At 44.8% G+C, this 18,445-nt stretch overlaps 1 protein-coding gene across 1 annotated transcript in view; it reads left to right on the forward strand.

Moving 5' to 3' along the window:
* The first annotated feature begins 2,389 nt into the window (after window positions 1-2,389).
* CHMP4B (charged multivesicular body protein 4B) overlaps window positions 2,390-18,445 on the forward strand; it is a 46,292-nt gene continuing 30,236 nt past the window's right edge. The window contains exon 1 of the mRNA XM_081559757.1: window positions 2,390-2,715. Coding sequence (XP_081415883.1) covers window positions 2,526-2,715 — 190 coding nt within the window. The 5' untranslated portion in view covers window positions 2,390-2,525. The remainder of the gene's footprint in view (window positions 2,716-18,445) is intronic.

Raw genomic sequence — 18,445 nt, forward strand, 5'->3', positions numbered from 1 at the left:
GCTACCTTGCCCATATGTCACCACCTCCCATCTCACACACTAGGCAGACATCATGAATTGATCTCAGCACATTTTTACAAAATGTCCTGATTCAGACTCAGACTTCTTCTCAACCCGATAACCTGAGTGACCCACACCAATTGATTGTGGTTGGTATTAAAGATTAAATCTAGGTGTTCTGCTATCATATCCCCAAGATGTTTTTCTGGGCTCCCAGAGTTATGACATGAGGGGCTCTGATAGCATCCATGGTTTTCCCCACAGCAATATGAGACTGGTGATGGTGAGGTCTACAGAATCTGCTCATTCATATATTCTTTGGGTCATGGCTCAAACCCAGCAAGTGTTTGCTGCCTGTGTGCCTGGTTGCAGCATGACTTAGATCAGAGGGAAGAGGGTGATTGCTTAGATATGGAGCGGCTGCTCTACCCATTAGATGACTTGATGAAAATCTCCATGTTTCTCTTTTTTATTTTGATAAAAATATTGTCATTGTTGTTTAGTTGCTCAATAGTATCTGACTCTTTTGTGACCTGATGGACTGTAGCCCACTAGGCTCCTCTGTCCCTGGGGTTTCCCAGGCAAGAATACTCGAGTGCATTGCCATTTCCTTCTCCAGGGGATCTTCCCCACCCAGGGATCAAACCCAAGTCTCCTGTATTGCTGGCGGATTCTTTACCGCTGAGCCACTGACAAAGCTCGTTAAAATACTTCAATGTCTCAATTACAAAACAAACTCAAGTCTGGCTTATGTTTCACAATTTATGTTGCTGAGAATTCTTGACAATTCTAGAATGTCTCTTACATTTGAAAAAGTGTTTCCAACCTGGAAAGTTGGGTGAGATGGACTCTCTCATCCTCTGGGAATAGTTACCTGTAGGTTCAGGCTGGGGTTGTGGCAAATTACAGCAACAAAACCTCAAGGACTACATTCAAAGCTTGTTTTTGTCTATATATAGATAATAGTGTGGGGAGGAGACAAGACTCATATATGTGAAATAATAGAGGAGAAGTTCCATTAAGCTCTCATTTATCTGAAACTCTGTTCCTAAGCAACAGAGTCCAGGAAGTGATTAAAAAAAAAAAAGAAGTTAAGATTTTCTTCATGGGCAAGCACTTCAGCTCCTCATTCAGAACAGGTTTACTCAGAACTGGTTTACTAATGCAAAAATACTGGAAGCAGCAAATTAGATTGGTGGGCTTGAGGGAAATATTGGCTACTATACTCACTGCTAATAGACAGAGAAGTGATTCTTGACAGCCAAAGACAAAGGAAAACAATGATATGTGAACCCATAACCAGTTGGCCTTCGTAATGAATGGGCAAAAAAATAAAATAAAATAAAAACAACCCTCAATACTTCTGCTACTTTGAAAGTTTTGAGTCTTCTCCTGGTTTAATTGCTATTGTGCATAATGATGAGCTAGAATAAAATACACATTTCTGAGCACCTACTGTGCTAGGCCTATGCTAAATAAGCATCTAACACTCCCTATCTCACACAAGCTCAGAGGTGGCCCTGTTGTAATCTCCAGTTTACAGTTTTGGAAAGGGACGCACACAGAGGAAGGGAAGTAGTGTCCAAGTAAGTATTCAAGGAGGGTTCTGAAGCTTTGCAGTCTAGCTTTGCTGTTAGCCTCTACTAGGTTTCAAAGAATCAGTTAGGTGAATAAAGCATAGAAAGGCATTACAGGTAGAGGAACAGCATATGTGAAGACATGGCTAGTAAGTTAAGCTAGTCAGTCACTCAATTTCTGAGTCTTGGTTGTTGTTCAGTTGCTAAATTGTACCCAAATTTTTGCGAACCCCTTGGACCGTAGCCCACCAGGATCTTCTGTCCATGGGATTCTCCAGGCATGAATGCTGGAGTGGGTTGCCATTTCCTCCTCCAGGGGATCTTCTCCAACCAGTGATCGGCCTGTGTCTCTTGTTTAGCAGGTGGATTCTTTACTACTGAGCCACCACGGAAACCTGAGTCTTGGTTACTCACCTACAAAATAGTAAGAGTATTATCTCTCACAAGCTTGTGATAATTAAATGTGATAATGCAAGTAAAGCACTTTTCACAATGCTTGGATCATAGAAAGTGCATAACGTTAATTACTGTTTTATAAAATATTCTTCTCTTCCTGTTTTTCCACCCCCCGCGACAGAACTAGTTCCAAGAAGACTACATTTCCCAGCATGCCACCTCGCCCTTTGATCCTAGCTAGACCAAAAAGACGCGCCGCCGAGTGCCTTCAGCCGGAAGACTATAGCCTCCCGGCATGCAGCGCGCCTCCCTCCATTAGCTTTGAAGCACGTCCGGGGCGTTGCCCACCGGGAGTTGTAGTCAGCGGAGTGTTTCCCTGACGCCTGCCGGACCGGGCGTGGGGGCCTGTGGGAGGTGGCGCGGCCGGGCCCAGCTGCGGGGCGGAGGTGGCGGAGAGGCCTGCGGCGGCAGGGAGCGGCGGGGAGAGGAGCGGGCGCCGGAGCCGAGCCGAGCCGGAGCGGGCGGCACAGGCCGGCGCGGCTAGCAACAACCATGTCGGTGTTCGGGAAGCTGTTCGGGGCTGGAGGGGGTAAGGCCGGCAAGGGCGGCCCGACCCCCCAGGAGGCCATCCAGAGGCTTCGGGACACGGAGGAGATGCTAAGTAAGAAGCAGGAATTCTTGGAGAAGAAGATTGAGCAGGAGCTGACGGCCGCCAAGAAGCACGGCACTAAAAACAAGCGCGGTGAGTCGGCCGGGCCCCCTCAGATTCCCTTGGCCGGACTCCACCTTCGTCAGACTTGCTCCAGTGTTTGCTGGGATCCTGGAACTCGTATCTTGTCAGACTCCCTTCCTTGCCTTTCTGGGTCCCTTTCCCCTTCCCTTCAGTGTCTCCCGGAGCCGTGGACTCCTCCGTCATCACACTGTCATTCCAGCCCTCTCGTCTCAGGCTCTCCCCACTCTGCCTGGTCCCTTCAGACCCTAATTTCACAGCACTTGTTCCTCTTCTTCTGCCTTCACTCAGTTTCTTTCTCTTCCGCCTTTTCCTCCTCCCCCCTTGCCTGCCCTCACCCCCCAGCCCCCCTTCGCAGATACTGCCGTCGCCTCCTTGGCTCATTTCAGCCCTCCATCCCAACACTTGTGTCCTTCCTGGTCCCACCCCTGCCCTCTCCCGATTCCTCTGTGGAGTCCGTGAGCTGTCCCTGGCCTCTCCCCATCTCCTGACTCAGAATTCTCCCTGAGAAGCCTAGATGGAGAGGAAAGGGAACTGGGGGAGAGGAGACTCCCTGGTTCCGGCTCTGTTCACTTGCTGAGTGAACTTGAGCAAGTTGCTTTTCTTTTTGAGCCTCATTTCCCCCATCCATCAGCCAGGGTTTGTCCTCTGTAGGCCTAAAGTGCCTTCCAGCTGTTGTGATTCACTTCGTGTTGTTTTATCCGAGTTTCACGTAGCCCAAGCCTTCACCCGGTGACTCACCGCTTCTCGATCCCTGTGTACCAGAAACAAGGATTCCTTTCCTCCGTTGGCCCTGACTCCTCCCCCAGTCCCCACTGCGGTGGTTCTGGGCGGGCTGTTGAACTCTGAGGCACTTTACTTACTGTTGTATGGCTTTCTGGGCAAGTGGTTTGTATTTCTCTTAAGTCAGATGAATATAAAAATGCTTTAATAACTATAAAGCAATTTAGAAATATTTGATTTTTCTCGTCGCAATAGGAGGGTGAACCATAGCATGACAACCCTTCCTCTGAGAAGCGGGAAAGGTGAGAGGGGTTTAGGAGCTTTACAAACAAGTATTTAACTGAGAAATCTGCAAGTCACTAGCTGTGTGACCTTGAGCTGGTGAATTTACCTCTGAAAGGAAGATCATGGATTTACAGCATGTAGTAGGGGTTAGTTAGATGTTTTCATCATTCTAACAGAGGAGCCGAATAACCCATCCTGAGGATGCTCCTTTGCTGATGATAGTCAACAGATACTCTGGAAATTCTTTTGGGGGGCTTACTACGTGCAGGGTATTCAGAGGGTGAACAGAACACAGCTTCCACCCTCATGAGGGAGAAGACAGGAATATAGATGAAGAAAATATTGTCTAGTGGTGGAAAGTGCTAAAAAAAAAACAACCAAAAACTGACTAGGAGTGATAGGGTGGGAAGGGGTGCCACTTTAGATAAGGTGGTCAGGGAAGTCCTCTTGGAAAAGGTCAAGTTTGAACTGAACCTTGAGAAGGTACTAGTTCTGTAGAAATCTAGGGGAGAAGCCTTCCAGGCAAGCAGACAGCAGTGGAAAAGGCCCAGAGATTGGCCTCTTTTAAGAAACAGAAGACCTCTGTTTAATGGAATATAGTGACTGAAGAGGAGAGTGGTGTAATATAAGTGGGTGTGGAGTGGACTTTGAACTTCCTGGTGAAGAGTTTAGATTTTATTCCAAGTGTATGGAAAACTGTTGGAGGGTAATTATGGCTGTCCTAATCATTCACATCGTTTTAAAAACACCGTCGGGCCTCTCTTTGGAAAACAGACCTGTGGGGGTGAGAATGGGAATGAGGGATGAGAATGGGAGAGGGGAGACGGGTGAGGACAGAGGCAGCTGGGCATTTGTGGCTTGGACTCCAGTTGTAGTTCCGGAGATGGAAAGCAGGGTTAGATTTTGCTGTCTTTAGCATTTTTCTTTCATGACTCCCTTAATCAGGATCCTCTGTTGTTCACAGAGGTAGTGAGAGTCAGTGTTTTGACCAGTCTGCATTTGGGGAGGGCTTTGCCCATTGCTGGGCGGAGGAGGGCATCAGTTTACATCATCGCCCATCTGAGAGGGCAGGTCTCCTGTGGTCTTTTGGTCTGGAGCTAGTTTTGTTTCTGCAGTTTTAGAGGTGATTGAATTGGCTTGCTGGAGGCTTGGACAGAGACTGCCAGCCAACTATGGGACTACCAGTCTCAGCTAGCTGTGAGAACATTTTGGGAAGCAGTCTGTTTTCTTGAGTTTACCTGAGAGGACAGGAGCTACCGCCCCTTCTTTTTAGTGTCCTCCGGGGGGAAGGTCGTATTTGCTTATAGGGACAGTGCTATGAGGTATTAACACCATAACCTATCATTCGTTTAGTCACTGATTGACTCGAACTGTGCTGGGACTTGGAAGAGATGAAAATACACTGTGCTTGCCCTCCTTTTGGAAGTGTGTGTGTGGTGGTGTGTGTGTGTTGTTTTTTTTTTTTAGTTTGTGTGTGAGAGAGAGGATGAGGAGGAGAGAGGAGGAAGAGTGGGAAAGGAAGGAGGAAAGAACACTGGTCAGTGCTGAGATGTAAGTGTGTGTGTACATGGGGCTCAGGCTGCCAAGGAGAAGACTCTTGTCTGGAGGGCAAAGGGCAAAAACAGCTTGGCTGAGAAGGGAGATGTGAAGTGGTCAGCAAGGGAATTGGGGAGCCCCGAGTGAGAGCATCCCGTGGTGGGAGCCTGTGGGGCAGGAGAGCAGATGGGTAACCCTAGGGAGTGACCTGTAGCCTTGAGACTTTGACCTGGAGATGGTGAGGAGCATTGGCCGTCTTAAAGCAGAAGAGATCGGTCAGCTTGGATTTCTGAAAGAGCACTGCAGCAGTATCAATAAAGGAAGGAGTATCTGCTGACCAGGAAGGGACCGGGAGCAGGAATCCAGTAAAGGGTCAGGATGGAATCTCATGGACAGCGTATTTGAGCTAGCCTCATTGTGAACCGTATCTTGGGCAGGTCACTCTGTACCTCAGATTCCTCCTCTGTCGGTAGGGGTACTAGTATCTACCTTATCGGATTAACTTATGATATGCATGTAAAGCTCTTAGCAGAATGCCTGCCATACAGTGACCAATAAATGGTGGCCATTATCATTATTACAAGGAGACTCCAGGTAGGAACAAAGGGCCTAGAGAAGCATGGAAGACCTGATAGGAAGTAATAAACATCAGAGCCTTTTCTGAAGGAGAATCAGAAGGCTGGTGGTTGATCACAACTGTGGGCACGATGAAGGAGAGGGAAGGGTTGAAGGTGATTCCTAAGTTTACAGCTCAGTAGGTGGATAGTGATGCCATTAATCAAGTTTGGAAACACAGAGGAGGGGCAGTACTTCATAACTGTGAGTCCTTTGACATTTTTAAAGCTCCTTTTTTCTCATGAGTCTCATGATATTTCCTTGAGACTGAGCTCCATGAGACAGGATGTGATAGTCATGTTCATTACTGTGTCCACTGGACTTTGCACGGTGGTTACGTGTAGTATTTATGCTCAGTAAGTATTTGTTAAATGAATGCAAACAGTCTTGGGGGTATGTTCTGTTATTCCTGTTGTCTGGAAAGGAAACCGAGGCTGGAGAGAGGATGTAACTCGATTCAGAGATCAGGTCTTCCGGTGGCCAGGGGCGTCTTGTGTCCTGTTTACTCCCATGCTGGCCGCAGGCCTCATCATGACCTTTTTCATCGCTTAGCTCATTAAACACCCACCTGTGCAAGGTGTGGTGCTGAATCGGGAAAAAGAAGTGAGACAGGACTAGGCCCTGCCCTGTGAAGTATGTAACCAAACGTGGATGTTATTTTTGTGATGAACATATTGGAAAGATGACAAATGATTCTTTGAAACAAACCTCTGCAGTTCAAGTCAATTATTTGCATCAGGCAAGTATTTTCCAATAAGTGGTTTTAGTTAGGGGCCTAGAGCAAAGTTTGGATTACATATTTTTTCCAAATTTCTTTTCGTTTTCTTTAGTTATATATTCATTCTTAGGCATGTGGCAGGCTCCTAAACTGTGTCCTATGTCCCATGCTCAACACGAGGAGCTTAGTACTGGGAATATAGAGAAAACAGATAACATCCAAGGCACTTAAATATTGTCATTTTTCCTTTTCTATCAAGTGGAAATAGTATTCATCTTACATGGCTATGGTGTGGATTAGCTAAGGTAGTATAAGAAATAGTGTGGCGCATTGTAAATATTGAGTAAGTAAACTTTATCCTTTTCTGATAAAGTTGTTATTGATCCAGCTTTTTTAAAAATTTGTTTTTAATTGGAGGATAATTGCTTTACAATGTTGTGTTGGTTTCTGCCATACATCAACATGAATCAGCCATAGGTATACATATGTCCTCTCCTTCTTGAACCTCCCTCCCATCTCCCACCCCCTCTAACCCCTTGATCAAACTTCTTGGGTTCAGTTGTCAAGTGGAAAAGTTCTTTCACTGAGAACTGGATAGGAACCAGACTTGCAGTGTAGGTGAACTGATAAAAATCTCTCCAGTTTAGGTCTTTTTTGGTATCTTTCTATACAGTGCCTGGTTGGTTTTCTCCTTAAGAAAGATGATCATATAGCAAACATTGTTTTCTTCTTAAGGCATTGTAACTAGTTATAAAATAATCTACCCTAGGTGACTCAGATTTCTCTGTTTTCCCATTTTAATAAAGATGAAACCTGATTGTTGAAAGGATCATATTTTTAGTTTAACAAGAGACATAAGATTGGGAAATGGAGGTTGGATAGCTCCCCCTGCACTGGTATATTTTTCTTGGATTTATGGATGCAAATCAGTTCATTTATAGGTTCATTTAGGTTCAGTTGAAAATGTCTGATGGAGGCAGATAGGCCAGACGCTTATGGGAAACAGATCTTCAGTAAGTCTTGTTCGTTGCTAGAGCCAGGGTGGCTCTCTCATGTTTAATAAAGTTGCTCTAAAATGTTAGCACGTGGGAAGACATCTTCATAAGTTAAATTTATAGTGATCGTGGCTTTTTGGTCCTCTGCAATCAAGATGTCAGGTTGAAAAGTACAGCATCTTAATGGTACATGTGCCAGCAGGAGCGCCTATCCCAGAGGCCCAGGGATGGAAAACCAGAAACCCACCCAGGGAACTGAGCAATGGGGATTTCCCTTGGTGCTGCTTAAGTTTCTTGTTTAAAGAGGTGGTTGGCCAGATTGGCTTTGGTTTATTTCTTAAGACAGATGGAGTGTCAGAGAGGCCTTATGCGTTGGCTCTCCAAACATGCTGGCACCTTTGATTCAAATTACAAAAAAAAAATTTTTTTTTTTCCTATTGGGCGGGAAGATTAAATATTTTAAAAATGCCTCCCAGTGGGTTTCTAGTGTGATTTGAAATTCAAGATAGATTTTGTTTGGAAGTTTAGCTAAACTTGAGGACCTTTGAGCTGGAGTGTTTTGCTCGGGGAAGTTCTGAGTTGTTCTGAGTTGGGTTTGAGTATAGAGAGCTGGGTTCTGGAGAAGAGTCTCTGAAGATATGTGTGAGCCGTGTACTCCTGGGGCAGAAAGCCAGGGCCAGAGCCCGGAGACGGAGCTCGGGCCTGCTGGGAGGAGACAGTGGGCTTCTTGGGGCCTTGAGAGATTCCTTTGCATAGGAAAGGTTTGTGAAAACTTGATCCTCTTACCCAGAGTTGTTTCGTGCTCTGCCACTGTCTTTTAAAAAAGTGAGAAAGAGGATATCCAAAAATTGACAACTTTATATTGGTCACTTTGAGGATTTGTTGCTTAGTCACCCAAGTCGTGTCCGACTCTTCTGCGACCCCACGGATTGAGACTTTCCAGGCAAGAATACTGGAGTGGGTTGCCATTTCCTTTCCTCCTTTGAGGATGGATGGTTATAATTAGAAGGAAAATTTGAGCATAGCAACAGGAAACAACAAGAGACCTAGCTGGGTATAGTACTGGCCTGTTTTTAAGGTGTCTGGCTCAAGTCAGCAGACATTTGTTGAGTTCCTTTTAGGAGGAAAGAAGCATGATGGTGGAGGTAGAAGATTTCCAAACTGAGTGCCAGTTCACCACTCACCAGCAATACCTTGGCAATTATCCTCTCTGAGTCTGTTTCCCCATCTATAAACACAGAGTAAGAACAATACTTCTTAGGGTTCTGGTGAGGCTGTAGAATAAAGGGACACGTGTAAAATGCCGAGCAGAGCGCCCAGAACAGAGGAGGTGCGTACGTTTCCTTGGTTTCCCAGGTATAGTCTCGGGCACACTAAGAGGTAGAAAGATGGATGAGACGCTACAAGGGCACACAGTTCAGTGAAGATGACACACAAACGTACAAGTAGCTGATAAAAGGCAAACCATGTACAAATGAAGTGTTAGAGAAAAATCCAGCAGGAAGAGATGAATTCATTTCTGAGGGTTGGCAGGTTCATCTCATGCAGCCACCCATCCAGTAACCAGATTCCCTTTGCAGTGTTCCTGCTGAGCGATTAACCTCTGATTGAACCTCTCTGCCGACAGGATTTGTATTAGGTGCCCTATCCTCTCACGCTACTGCATAGTCTGCCTTTGGATGGCTCTGACTATAAAACCACCTTTCTTATTTGTAACTGAGATCCGTCTTCCTGTAGTGCTGACCTCCGGTACAGACTGGGGTGGTGGCTCCGCAGGGAAGCAGCTTGGGTTGGTGGAAAGAATGTGGGATCTGGAGTTAGAAGGTTTAGGGTCAAATACCACCTCTGACACTAGACATGGTGAGCTCTTTGCTTCAGCTGGAAAAATAGGTGGTGAATTCTGCCTCAGAAAACAGGTCTAATCCCTCTTTGGGAAGATAGATCAAGGCAAATGAGGCTTACGTCTCAACCTGCATCTCTCTTGGACAGTCTTCTGTGTTCCATTGACTGTTCCTGGCCTGGTGTTTTTGTTCTTTCCTTGTTACACCTCCTCTAGGTGGGCTCCTGTTCATCAGTGTCGCTCTTAAGGTGTGAAGTGGGCAGAGCTGACCACTCAATAAATATGCCAGCTGAGGTCTGAGCACTGCAGCCCAGAACACGCAGGACTGGCTGTTTGTTAGGAATTAATTTAGTTCTGTGTGCTGTATGGCCCTGATAATTTCCATATCACTGAGAATTTTTCTTGTTTGTTTTTTTTAAATGATTACACTTTCCTGTGGCCTTTCATTAGTGAAGGAGCAAGCATCTAGGAGCCCCTAAAATTTGTTCCAGGTGGCACAGTGGTAAAGAATCCCAAGAGACACTGGTTTGATCCCTGCGTCAGAAAGATCCGCTGGAGGAGGAAATGGAACCCACTGTAGTATTCTCTTTTTTTTAATATTTATTATTTTTATGTATTTGGCTGCACTGGGTCTTAGTTGCGGCATCGGAGTCTTCCATGTTCATTGCAGCATGCAGGATCTTTAGTTGTGGCATGTGAACTCTTAGTTGCAGCATATGGGATCTAGTTTCCCCACCAGGGCTCAAACCAGGGCCGCCTGCGTTAGGAGTACAGAGTCTTAGCCCCTGAACTGCCAGGGAAGTTCCATGGAGAGAGAAGCCTGATGGTCTATGGTCCATGGGTTCGCAAAGAGTAGGACACAACTGAGCATGTGAGACACACACACATAAACACACAGTTTGTTTGATCCTTCTTAAGGAGCCTTAGCTGAAGGTTTGAATGATTTAAGTTCTTAACACGAGCATCTGACTGCTTGATTCTCCCATAGCTTCTATTTCTAGCTTTCCCTCCTCCCTCTACATCACATGGCAGAGCTGGCGGGAGGGCTAACTTGAGGGATGCAGGAAAGCTATATGTCTTCATGGTCCTGGATGTTTAGCTCAGAAGGATAGTGATATGGTCTAGTAAAAAAAGCTCTAAGTTTGGGATCAGGCGACCTGAGTTCACATCCCACCTCTGCTTGCTGCTGAAAGTCTCCTCCTGTCCCTGACCATCAGCTTCTTCATCTGCAAACACAGGATACAATATTTACTGTACAACTTTGCTTCTCATGTAGAGAATAAACAGGTAGTTGCTGGAGGAAGGCAGGAGTGTGGGGATGTGAATGACATAGGTGAGGGAGATTAAGAGGTACAGACTTTTAGTTATAAAAATAAATGAGTTAGACTTCCCTGGTGGCCCAGAGTTAGGAACCCGCCTGCCAATGCAGGGGACACGGGTTTGATCCCTGGCCTGGGAAGGTTCCATGTGCCACAGGACAGCCAAGCCTGTGCCACCACTACTGAGCCCACATTCCACAAGTACTGAAGCCTGCGCTCCTAGAGCCCGTGCTCCACAACAAGAGAAGCCACCACATGAGAAGCCTGCACACAACTAGAGAAAAGCCATCGCTCGCCACAGCTAGAGAAAGCCCAAGCACAGCAACAAAGACCCAGGGCAGCCAAAAATAAAATAATATTAAAAAAATAAATAAGTCAGAGGAAATGTGCACAGCATGGGGAATATAGTCAGTAATATTGTAATAGTTTGTATAGTTGATGGATGATAGCTTGGCTTATTATGGTGCTTGTTTTGTATAGAAATGTTGAATCACTATGTGGGCACCTGGAACTAACATAGTGCTGTAGGTCAATTATACTTCAGTTAAAACAAAAAACATCAGTGTTGTAAATTGACTATACTTCAGTTTTTAAAAAGTTGAAAACAACAGCAATAACAACAGAACTTTGCTACTCCAGGTGTGGTCTGTGGGAACGTTGTGAAATTGTTGGACATGCAGCCACTAAACCCCGCCCAGTGAAGCTGAACCTGCACTTTTATAAGATCTTCAGGTGGTTTGTATGCATGTAAAAGAGACGCCTCTCTATAGTTACATCGCTTTCCCTCCTCCCTCTTCCTTATGTTGTAGGGATTATGTGAGAATTTTGGGCGTTTTTCACATGTCCATGACAGTATTCTTTCTTTTCCTGGACACTCAGGAATTCTGTGTACCTGGCTAATTTGCTCACTCGTTCTGTGGCTTAATGATTGAACTCTTATTCAGCTCAGCCTGTTCCCAGCTACCTTCAGTCATCTGATGAGGCCACAGAATGGTTGGAGATTTCAGTGGAAGTCTGCCTTCCTTTCCTTGAAAAAGAACTTGAACACATGTCCTGCTGATGGGGTAGCAGCCTTCTTCACAAAAGAAGCCATCCATCTAGATAACTGACGTGCATTCAGTAAAGCTGTTAGTCATGAGGACGCACTGATTGGCAGGCACCAGCAACCCTGGCTGGTGTTGCTTATAAGTTAGAGGTAGCTGCTGATACGTTAGAGGTAGTTCTCTTCCTCAGTGAGCATCACTGCCTGGTGGGAGGACCAGCGGGTAAAGAAAAACTTTCTTTCACCCGGTGAGCTTGTGTAGAGCGCCAAAAGGACCCCAGGTGCAGAGATAACTCCACCTGGAGTGGGCTAGGAAGTGAGTTTTTTAAAGTCATATTTTTTCCACCAGAAATTTTTTTTCAGTGAGTTCTGATTTCTTGGTTCAGTGGCTTTATGACTGTTTCCTATTCTCTTCATCTGGCACTGATACTGTTCTGATCCACCAGTTTTCTGCATCAGGAGGAAGAGATGTTCTCCGAGTGCCTGTTCTGTATTGGGAGCCGTCTAAGATGCCATGTGGATTTCCAGGCAGTGAAAAAGACACAGCCTGGCCCAGTGGATCCTACCGTTGAACAGATCTGTGGCTTTCTCAGAGAAAGAAGTTATCACAACTAAATAACGCATACGTTTTCTGACTGGAGTCTTAGAACCGTCCTAGGTAAAGTGTCTCTTTCAGGAGTTTTTGGATAAAGTAAAGCTAGAAAAATGCAAAGAGTTTCTCAGCTAGGTGAGGGGGAGTGAGATGGGATGATGAAACAGGGAGTTACAGCATCAAACTTGCCCTATTTGATTCTGTAAAATGCCATCTTTTCTGGATTTTAAGGCGATAGTTTTTGAGCAGGGATTCCTGATTGGGTTTAAAATCCAGCAAAAAGCTTTGTCATCTCTTTTTCACTCTCAAAATAAAACAACAACAACAACATACTAAAAAACACAACACAACAAAACAAAAAGCCCCAGCGTCAAGCATCAGGTTGCTTAGGAGTCTTGGCCTGGAGCTTGGTGCAACCTGCTGAGGTAGATTTTCTCCCATTGAACAATCAGGGCGGTTGAGTTTGCTCAGAGCCAGGAGGCTCTATGGTCCCAAAGCAGGAGTTCAGGTCTTCACTTAATCAGGGTTTCTTGCTGAAATGTGGGGCCCTGCCTTATAGTCCTACTCTCAGGAGGCCCAACTCCTGGTGAAGGGATAAACCCCGGACAGCAGTAATTAAAGTCCAAAATTGGCCAAGGGTGCCACTCACAAGAACACCCTGAATGCAGCTTGGTGGAGATTTGAGTTTGGGAGATTGGTCCCAGTTTAGGATTGGGGATGGCAGTGTGATCTTTTGCATTAGGCTGGTGGCTCAGATGGTAAAGAATCTACCTGCAATGTGGGAGACCTGGGTTTGATCCCTGGGTTGGAAAGATCCCCTGGAGAAGGGAACGGCTACCCGCTACAGTATTCTGGGCTGGAGAATTCTAGTTACTGTATAGTCCATGGGATAGAGCACTTCTACTCTAAAGGAGTTGGTAGCTGCAGGGTGGGGCAGGGTGAGGTGGGAGTTGGGTATAAGCCTTTCATGTTTGGTATATGACACCACCTCAGCTCTAGTTACAATGGGAAGAACTTTTGCTCTCATCTGGCTGTTTGAGGAGAATGTATTTGAGGGAAGGAGTTTTGAAATGAATTTAGAGATTGTGTACTGTTTCGAGACTCTTGCTGTTGAGATCCCAAATCTTTTCCGTCTTCGTTCTGCCTAGATAAGACATTTGCATTTTTTCATTTCAGACGGTACATTTTATTTTTTTTAATTTATTTTTGTTTATTTACTGATCACACCACATGGCAGGCATGTGGATCTTAGTTCCCTGACCAGGGATCAAACCTGTATCCCTTGAATTGGCAGCATGGAGTCTTAACTGGACTGCCAGGGAAGTCCTGAGATAGTCCATTATGAAAGAAGGTTGCTAGAAACTTTTGTTTCATTCATGTACCCATTTGATAAATATATATGAACTTGAGCTGTGTGCCAGATCCTGTCCTAGTTTACTGGGTAAGTGCAGATGGAGTCAGATCATTGCCAATGAGGTGCTCACAATCTAGCCAGAGTGACAGACAAGTAAACAGATGTAATCAAGGTACAGTGTGATCTGTCCTAGAAGCATATTTAGATTTCACAGTACAGGATATGCAGTAGAGGGAGTCAAAACAGCTCTGTGTATGTGTGTTACTTGAATCTGTTTTATTAAATAGTTATTTTGGAGAGTAGTAGAATGTTAAAGCAGTAGGGAACCCAAAACATGAGTGCTTGAAACTTTGAATTAATAGGAAAAGTTTTGAGAAAGGAAAACCAGGAGCATGGTAATATATAATAATGTGCCAGGCTCTTTGTGACCCCATGGACTGTAGCACACCAGGCTCCTCTGTCCATGGGATTTTCCAGGCAAGAACACGGGAATGGGTTGCCATTTCCTCCTCCAGGTGATCTTTCTGATCCAGGGACTGAACCGTTATCTCCTATGGCTTCTGCATTGCAGGTGAATTCTTTACCCACTGAGCCATCAGGGAAGTCCTATGGTAATATATGTAGTACTTTGAAAAAGTACCTTATTTGAATCAGAAGCCCCTTTGGCGGGGACGTAAGAATAGATAAATGTTTAACTTAGTTGGGTGATAAAAATAATTACCTTTAGAATATTGAAGTGTAGCTTATTCTTACTTCCTGTAAAAGGAAATAGTAACTAATAAACCTGAGGAATGGCTTCTTTACTGTCTGCTAAAGCAGTAACTATAAGTTCTTTGTAATCTGTGTAAGACTTGTAATATGTGTAGATTTGATAGTTATAAAAGCAAACATAAGACTTTGTACACATTAGTAGCCTGGCGCTGTTCTCTGCAGAGGCTTGCAGAGGAGTTGCCACTCAGATGTAAGGCTCACCATTTGGGTGAGAATTTTGATTAGCTCAGTGTCCCCAGAGTTCATGAGGCTAGTTTCTTAATTTTCTGTCAGCTGGATCAGTTGCTTTCACCTCTCCAGAGCATTTCTCCTTTTAGAATCTTGCACAAGGGCAGTCAGTGGTTGTAGATTGCTTGGCAGGTCTGAAGTTAAAAGATTTAGGTGTTGAGTTGTAGTGGGTGCTGATAGCCCTGTGTGGCCATGTCCCAGGAGGGAGTTGGTATCAACCTGGCATTCAGCTTGTTGCTCTTAGGAGTCAGGGCTGCAGGGCTGGTGACTGCAACAACCCCCCCACCCCACCCCTCTCTTTTGGCCACATCATCAGCATGCAGGATCTTAGTTCTCAACCAGGGATCCAGCCCATGCCCACTGAAGTGGAAGCGTGGCGTTTTAACCACTGGACCACCAGAGAAGTCCCTAACCACTCTTATGCTTAGATTTTAGAGGCAATTTCAGAGGTGTCAAGGACAAATAACACTATAAAAACACCTTAAGTTATTTTCATCATTCTAAAAAAAATTTTTTTAAGCAAAAAATTATTTTTTCAGGGGAAAAATCTTCTGAAAATGAAAATATTCCCCCTATCTTTGGGAAATGGCATGGACTCTACAAACTTGATCACATTTGACCTTTTCAACAACCTTGTATATGAAGTGGTATTACCTTCCCACTTTTAGAGATGAGAAAGCCAAGGTTCAGGTTACTTGAATCACTGGGCTGACCCAGGAACCTTGGGCATCCTGAGATGGGCTGCATCGTGGTGGGTTCTAGTATCTTTGGTGTTCCATAGGACCAGGACTCTATAACCTTGAGTGCTTATAACTTACGTCATTGGAAATTAATTTTTACAATATTCCCTCCAGACTATGAGCACCTGTTACTGTGCAGGAGAGTGCTTCACATTTGTGCTGCGTCTGTGGCTTCCAAAACCGTTTCCACATCCATGATCTTATTTTGAAACCCAGAGAAGTTCTATAAGGCAGATGGGACAAAGTGATTTTAACCCATTTTGCAGAGAGAGAAACTAAAACCTCAAAGCAATTAAGTGGTTTCCCTAGGGCTTGAGCCAAGGCTAGCCTTCATGAGGCCCCAAGTCTCGTGCTTTCCTGCCACATCCTGCGCCATCCTGACTCCTCATTTATGCTCAATCTCGAAAGGCTGTGTGTCAGTAATGGGCATGGGTCAGGTTGAGGAGAACAAGGTTGTGGGTTCTTAGAGTGACTGAATCATCTTAACACGGTGGGAATAGTGCCAGAGAGAAGATGGACAGGAGATTATTCTTACGTGTCTGGAGTGGTTTGAGAGCTTTTTTTATTCACTGTATTCATTCATTCCCAGTCTGCTACAACATCAGCATTGTGCACTTCCCAGCCTGGTTTCCATTTCTTCTACAGCAGTAAGCTCCTTCTCTCAGTGGCCTCTAGAGCAGTGTTTCTCTACCTCAGCACTGTTGACATTTCGGGCTGGATGGGGAGCGGTCCTGTGCATTGCAGGCTGGTTAGCAACACCCTTGGCTTCTGCTCACTAGATGTCCATAGCACACCCCCACCCTAAACTGTGGCCACCAGAAATGTCTGCAAACACTGCTGAATGTCCAGGGGACAAAAGCTCCTAGAGTTGAGGACCACTGTTCTAGGACTGGTGAAGCCACACAGGTACAGCTGTAAAGCTTCAGAGGTTGGCCTAAGGGGGAGGGATCTTAAAGAGCAGAGCTGGGAACACCTGTTAGAGTGTTATTTTAATTTTTAAATTTATTTTGTTGAAGTATAGTTGATTTACAGTGTTATTAGTTTCTGCCGTACAGCAAAGTGATTGATACCTATATACATTCTTTTTCATATTCTTTTCCATTATGCTTTATCACAGGGTATTGAATGAAGGGAGGGCTTCCCAGGTGTCTCAGTGGGTAAAGAATCTGCCTGCAATGCAGGAGCCACAGGAGACATGGGTTCAATCCCTGGTCAGGAACATCCCCTGGAGAAGGAAATGCCAACCCACTGTAGGATTCTTGCCTAAAACATCCCATGTATAGAGGAGCCTGGTGTGCTACAGTCCATGGGGTCACAAAGAGTTGGTTTATGATAGTTGATTTACAGTGTTTATTAGTTTCTGGTATACAGAAAAGTGATTGATACATTTATACATACATTCTTTTTCATATTCTTTTCCATTATGTTTTATCACAGGGTATTGAATATAGTTTCCTGTGCTATACAGTAGGATCTTGTTTATGCATCCTATATACAATAGTTTGCATCCACTAATTCCAAACTCCCGGTCCTTCCCTTCCCTCTCCTACCCCCCACTGTTTTGGCAACCCTAAGTCTGTTCCCTAGGTCTGTGAGTCTTTTTTTGTTTGTTTGTTTCATAGATAAGTTCATTTGTGTCATATTTGAGATTCCACATATAAATGATATTGTATGGTATTTGTCTTTGCCCTACCTCATTTAGTGTGATAATCTCTAGGTCCATCCGTGTTGTTGTATGTATGAATACCACACCTGCTTTATCCACTCATCTGTTGACAGACCTTCGGGTTGCATCCTCGTCTTCGCTGTTGTAAATACTGCTGCTGTGAACACAGAGGTGCATGCATCTTTTTGGATTATAGTTTGGTCTGGATATATACCCAGAAGTGGGATTCCTGGGTCATATGGCCCCTCTATTTTTAGTTTTTCAAGAAACAACCAAACTGTTTGCATTAGTGGCTGCACCAATTTACATTCCCACCAACAGTGTAGGAGGGTTTCCTTTTCTCCACGTTCTCTCCAGCATTTATTTGTAGATTTGTGTGTGTGTGTGTGTAGATTTTTTAATGATGGTCATTCTGACCAGTGTGAGGTAGTATGTCATTGTAGTTTTCATTTGCCTCTCCTGTTAGACTATCTTTTTTGTTGTTCTGCTGAGGAAACCAAGGTTTGGAGATAGCTCAGGGACTCCTGGCTCTGCTTTCTGGGAGTGTAGTCGGTATCAGGATCTGGACCTGAATCCTTCCCCACCAGGGCTCTTTCATCACCCCAGAGACCCTCAGTCTTTTCAGATTGGAGGACCCTTACCTAGTTCCAAAAACTATTTGGTATGGTCATGTGATAATAGTTGTGCTTTTAGTACCCATTAATTGAGAAGGTACATTATTCTCTTCAACCAGTATTTATTGAATACCCACTATTTTGTATCTCTATCCTGGGACTGTGTCTGAGATGAATGGTAGTAGGTGGTCAAGTGGTGGTTGTTTTAGTTACTGTGCAATATATCCATCATTTAGTGTGCAGAGAGTGCTGGGTCGGTGCATTCACAGAGCAGTGGAGTGACAACTGTGAACCCCATGGGCCTACACCTTAGGCTGGGAACCAGTTGATGCATTATACTATGAGATTTGAGAGAACAGCAGGCCTCAAACTCCAGGCTCTTCTTGAAACCATGAATTGATAGCCACACTCGAGATGGAAATCTCTACACTGTGAAAATAAAAAGCGAGCAGGCTACCCAGTGTCCTCAGTGCAGCCCTCTCAGCAGCTCTACACTGGGGCATTTGTGATACAAGAAGAGGCATTTGGCTGGAAACAAGCTTTAAGTTCTTAGCATTTGTTGGTCAGTGGGGCGTGGGCCTAAGGGGAGTTTAAAATAATGACCTTGTACTTGAGAATGTGTGTTTCCAAAGCCTCTCATCTCAGGCACTCAGCTTCTCTGACAAGAACTATTGCTCTTATTTCAGAGATAAGAGGTAGAGAGG

This window comes from Giraffa tippelskirchi, chromosome 13, assembly GCF_054371585.1.
Source record: "Giraffa tippelskirchi isolate mGirTip1 chromosome 13, T2T-mGirTip1v1.2.pri, whole genome shotgun sequence".
Lineage (NCBI taxonomy): Eukaryota > Metazoa > Chordata > Mammalia > Artiodactyla > Giraffidae > Giraffa > Giraffa tippelskirchi.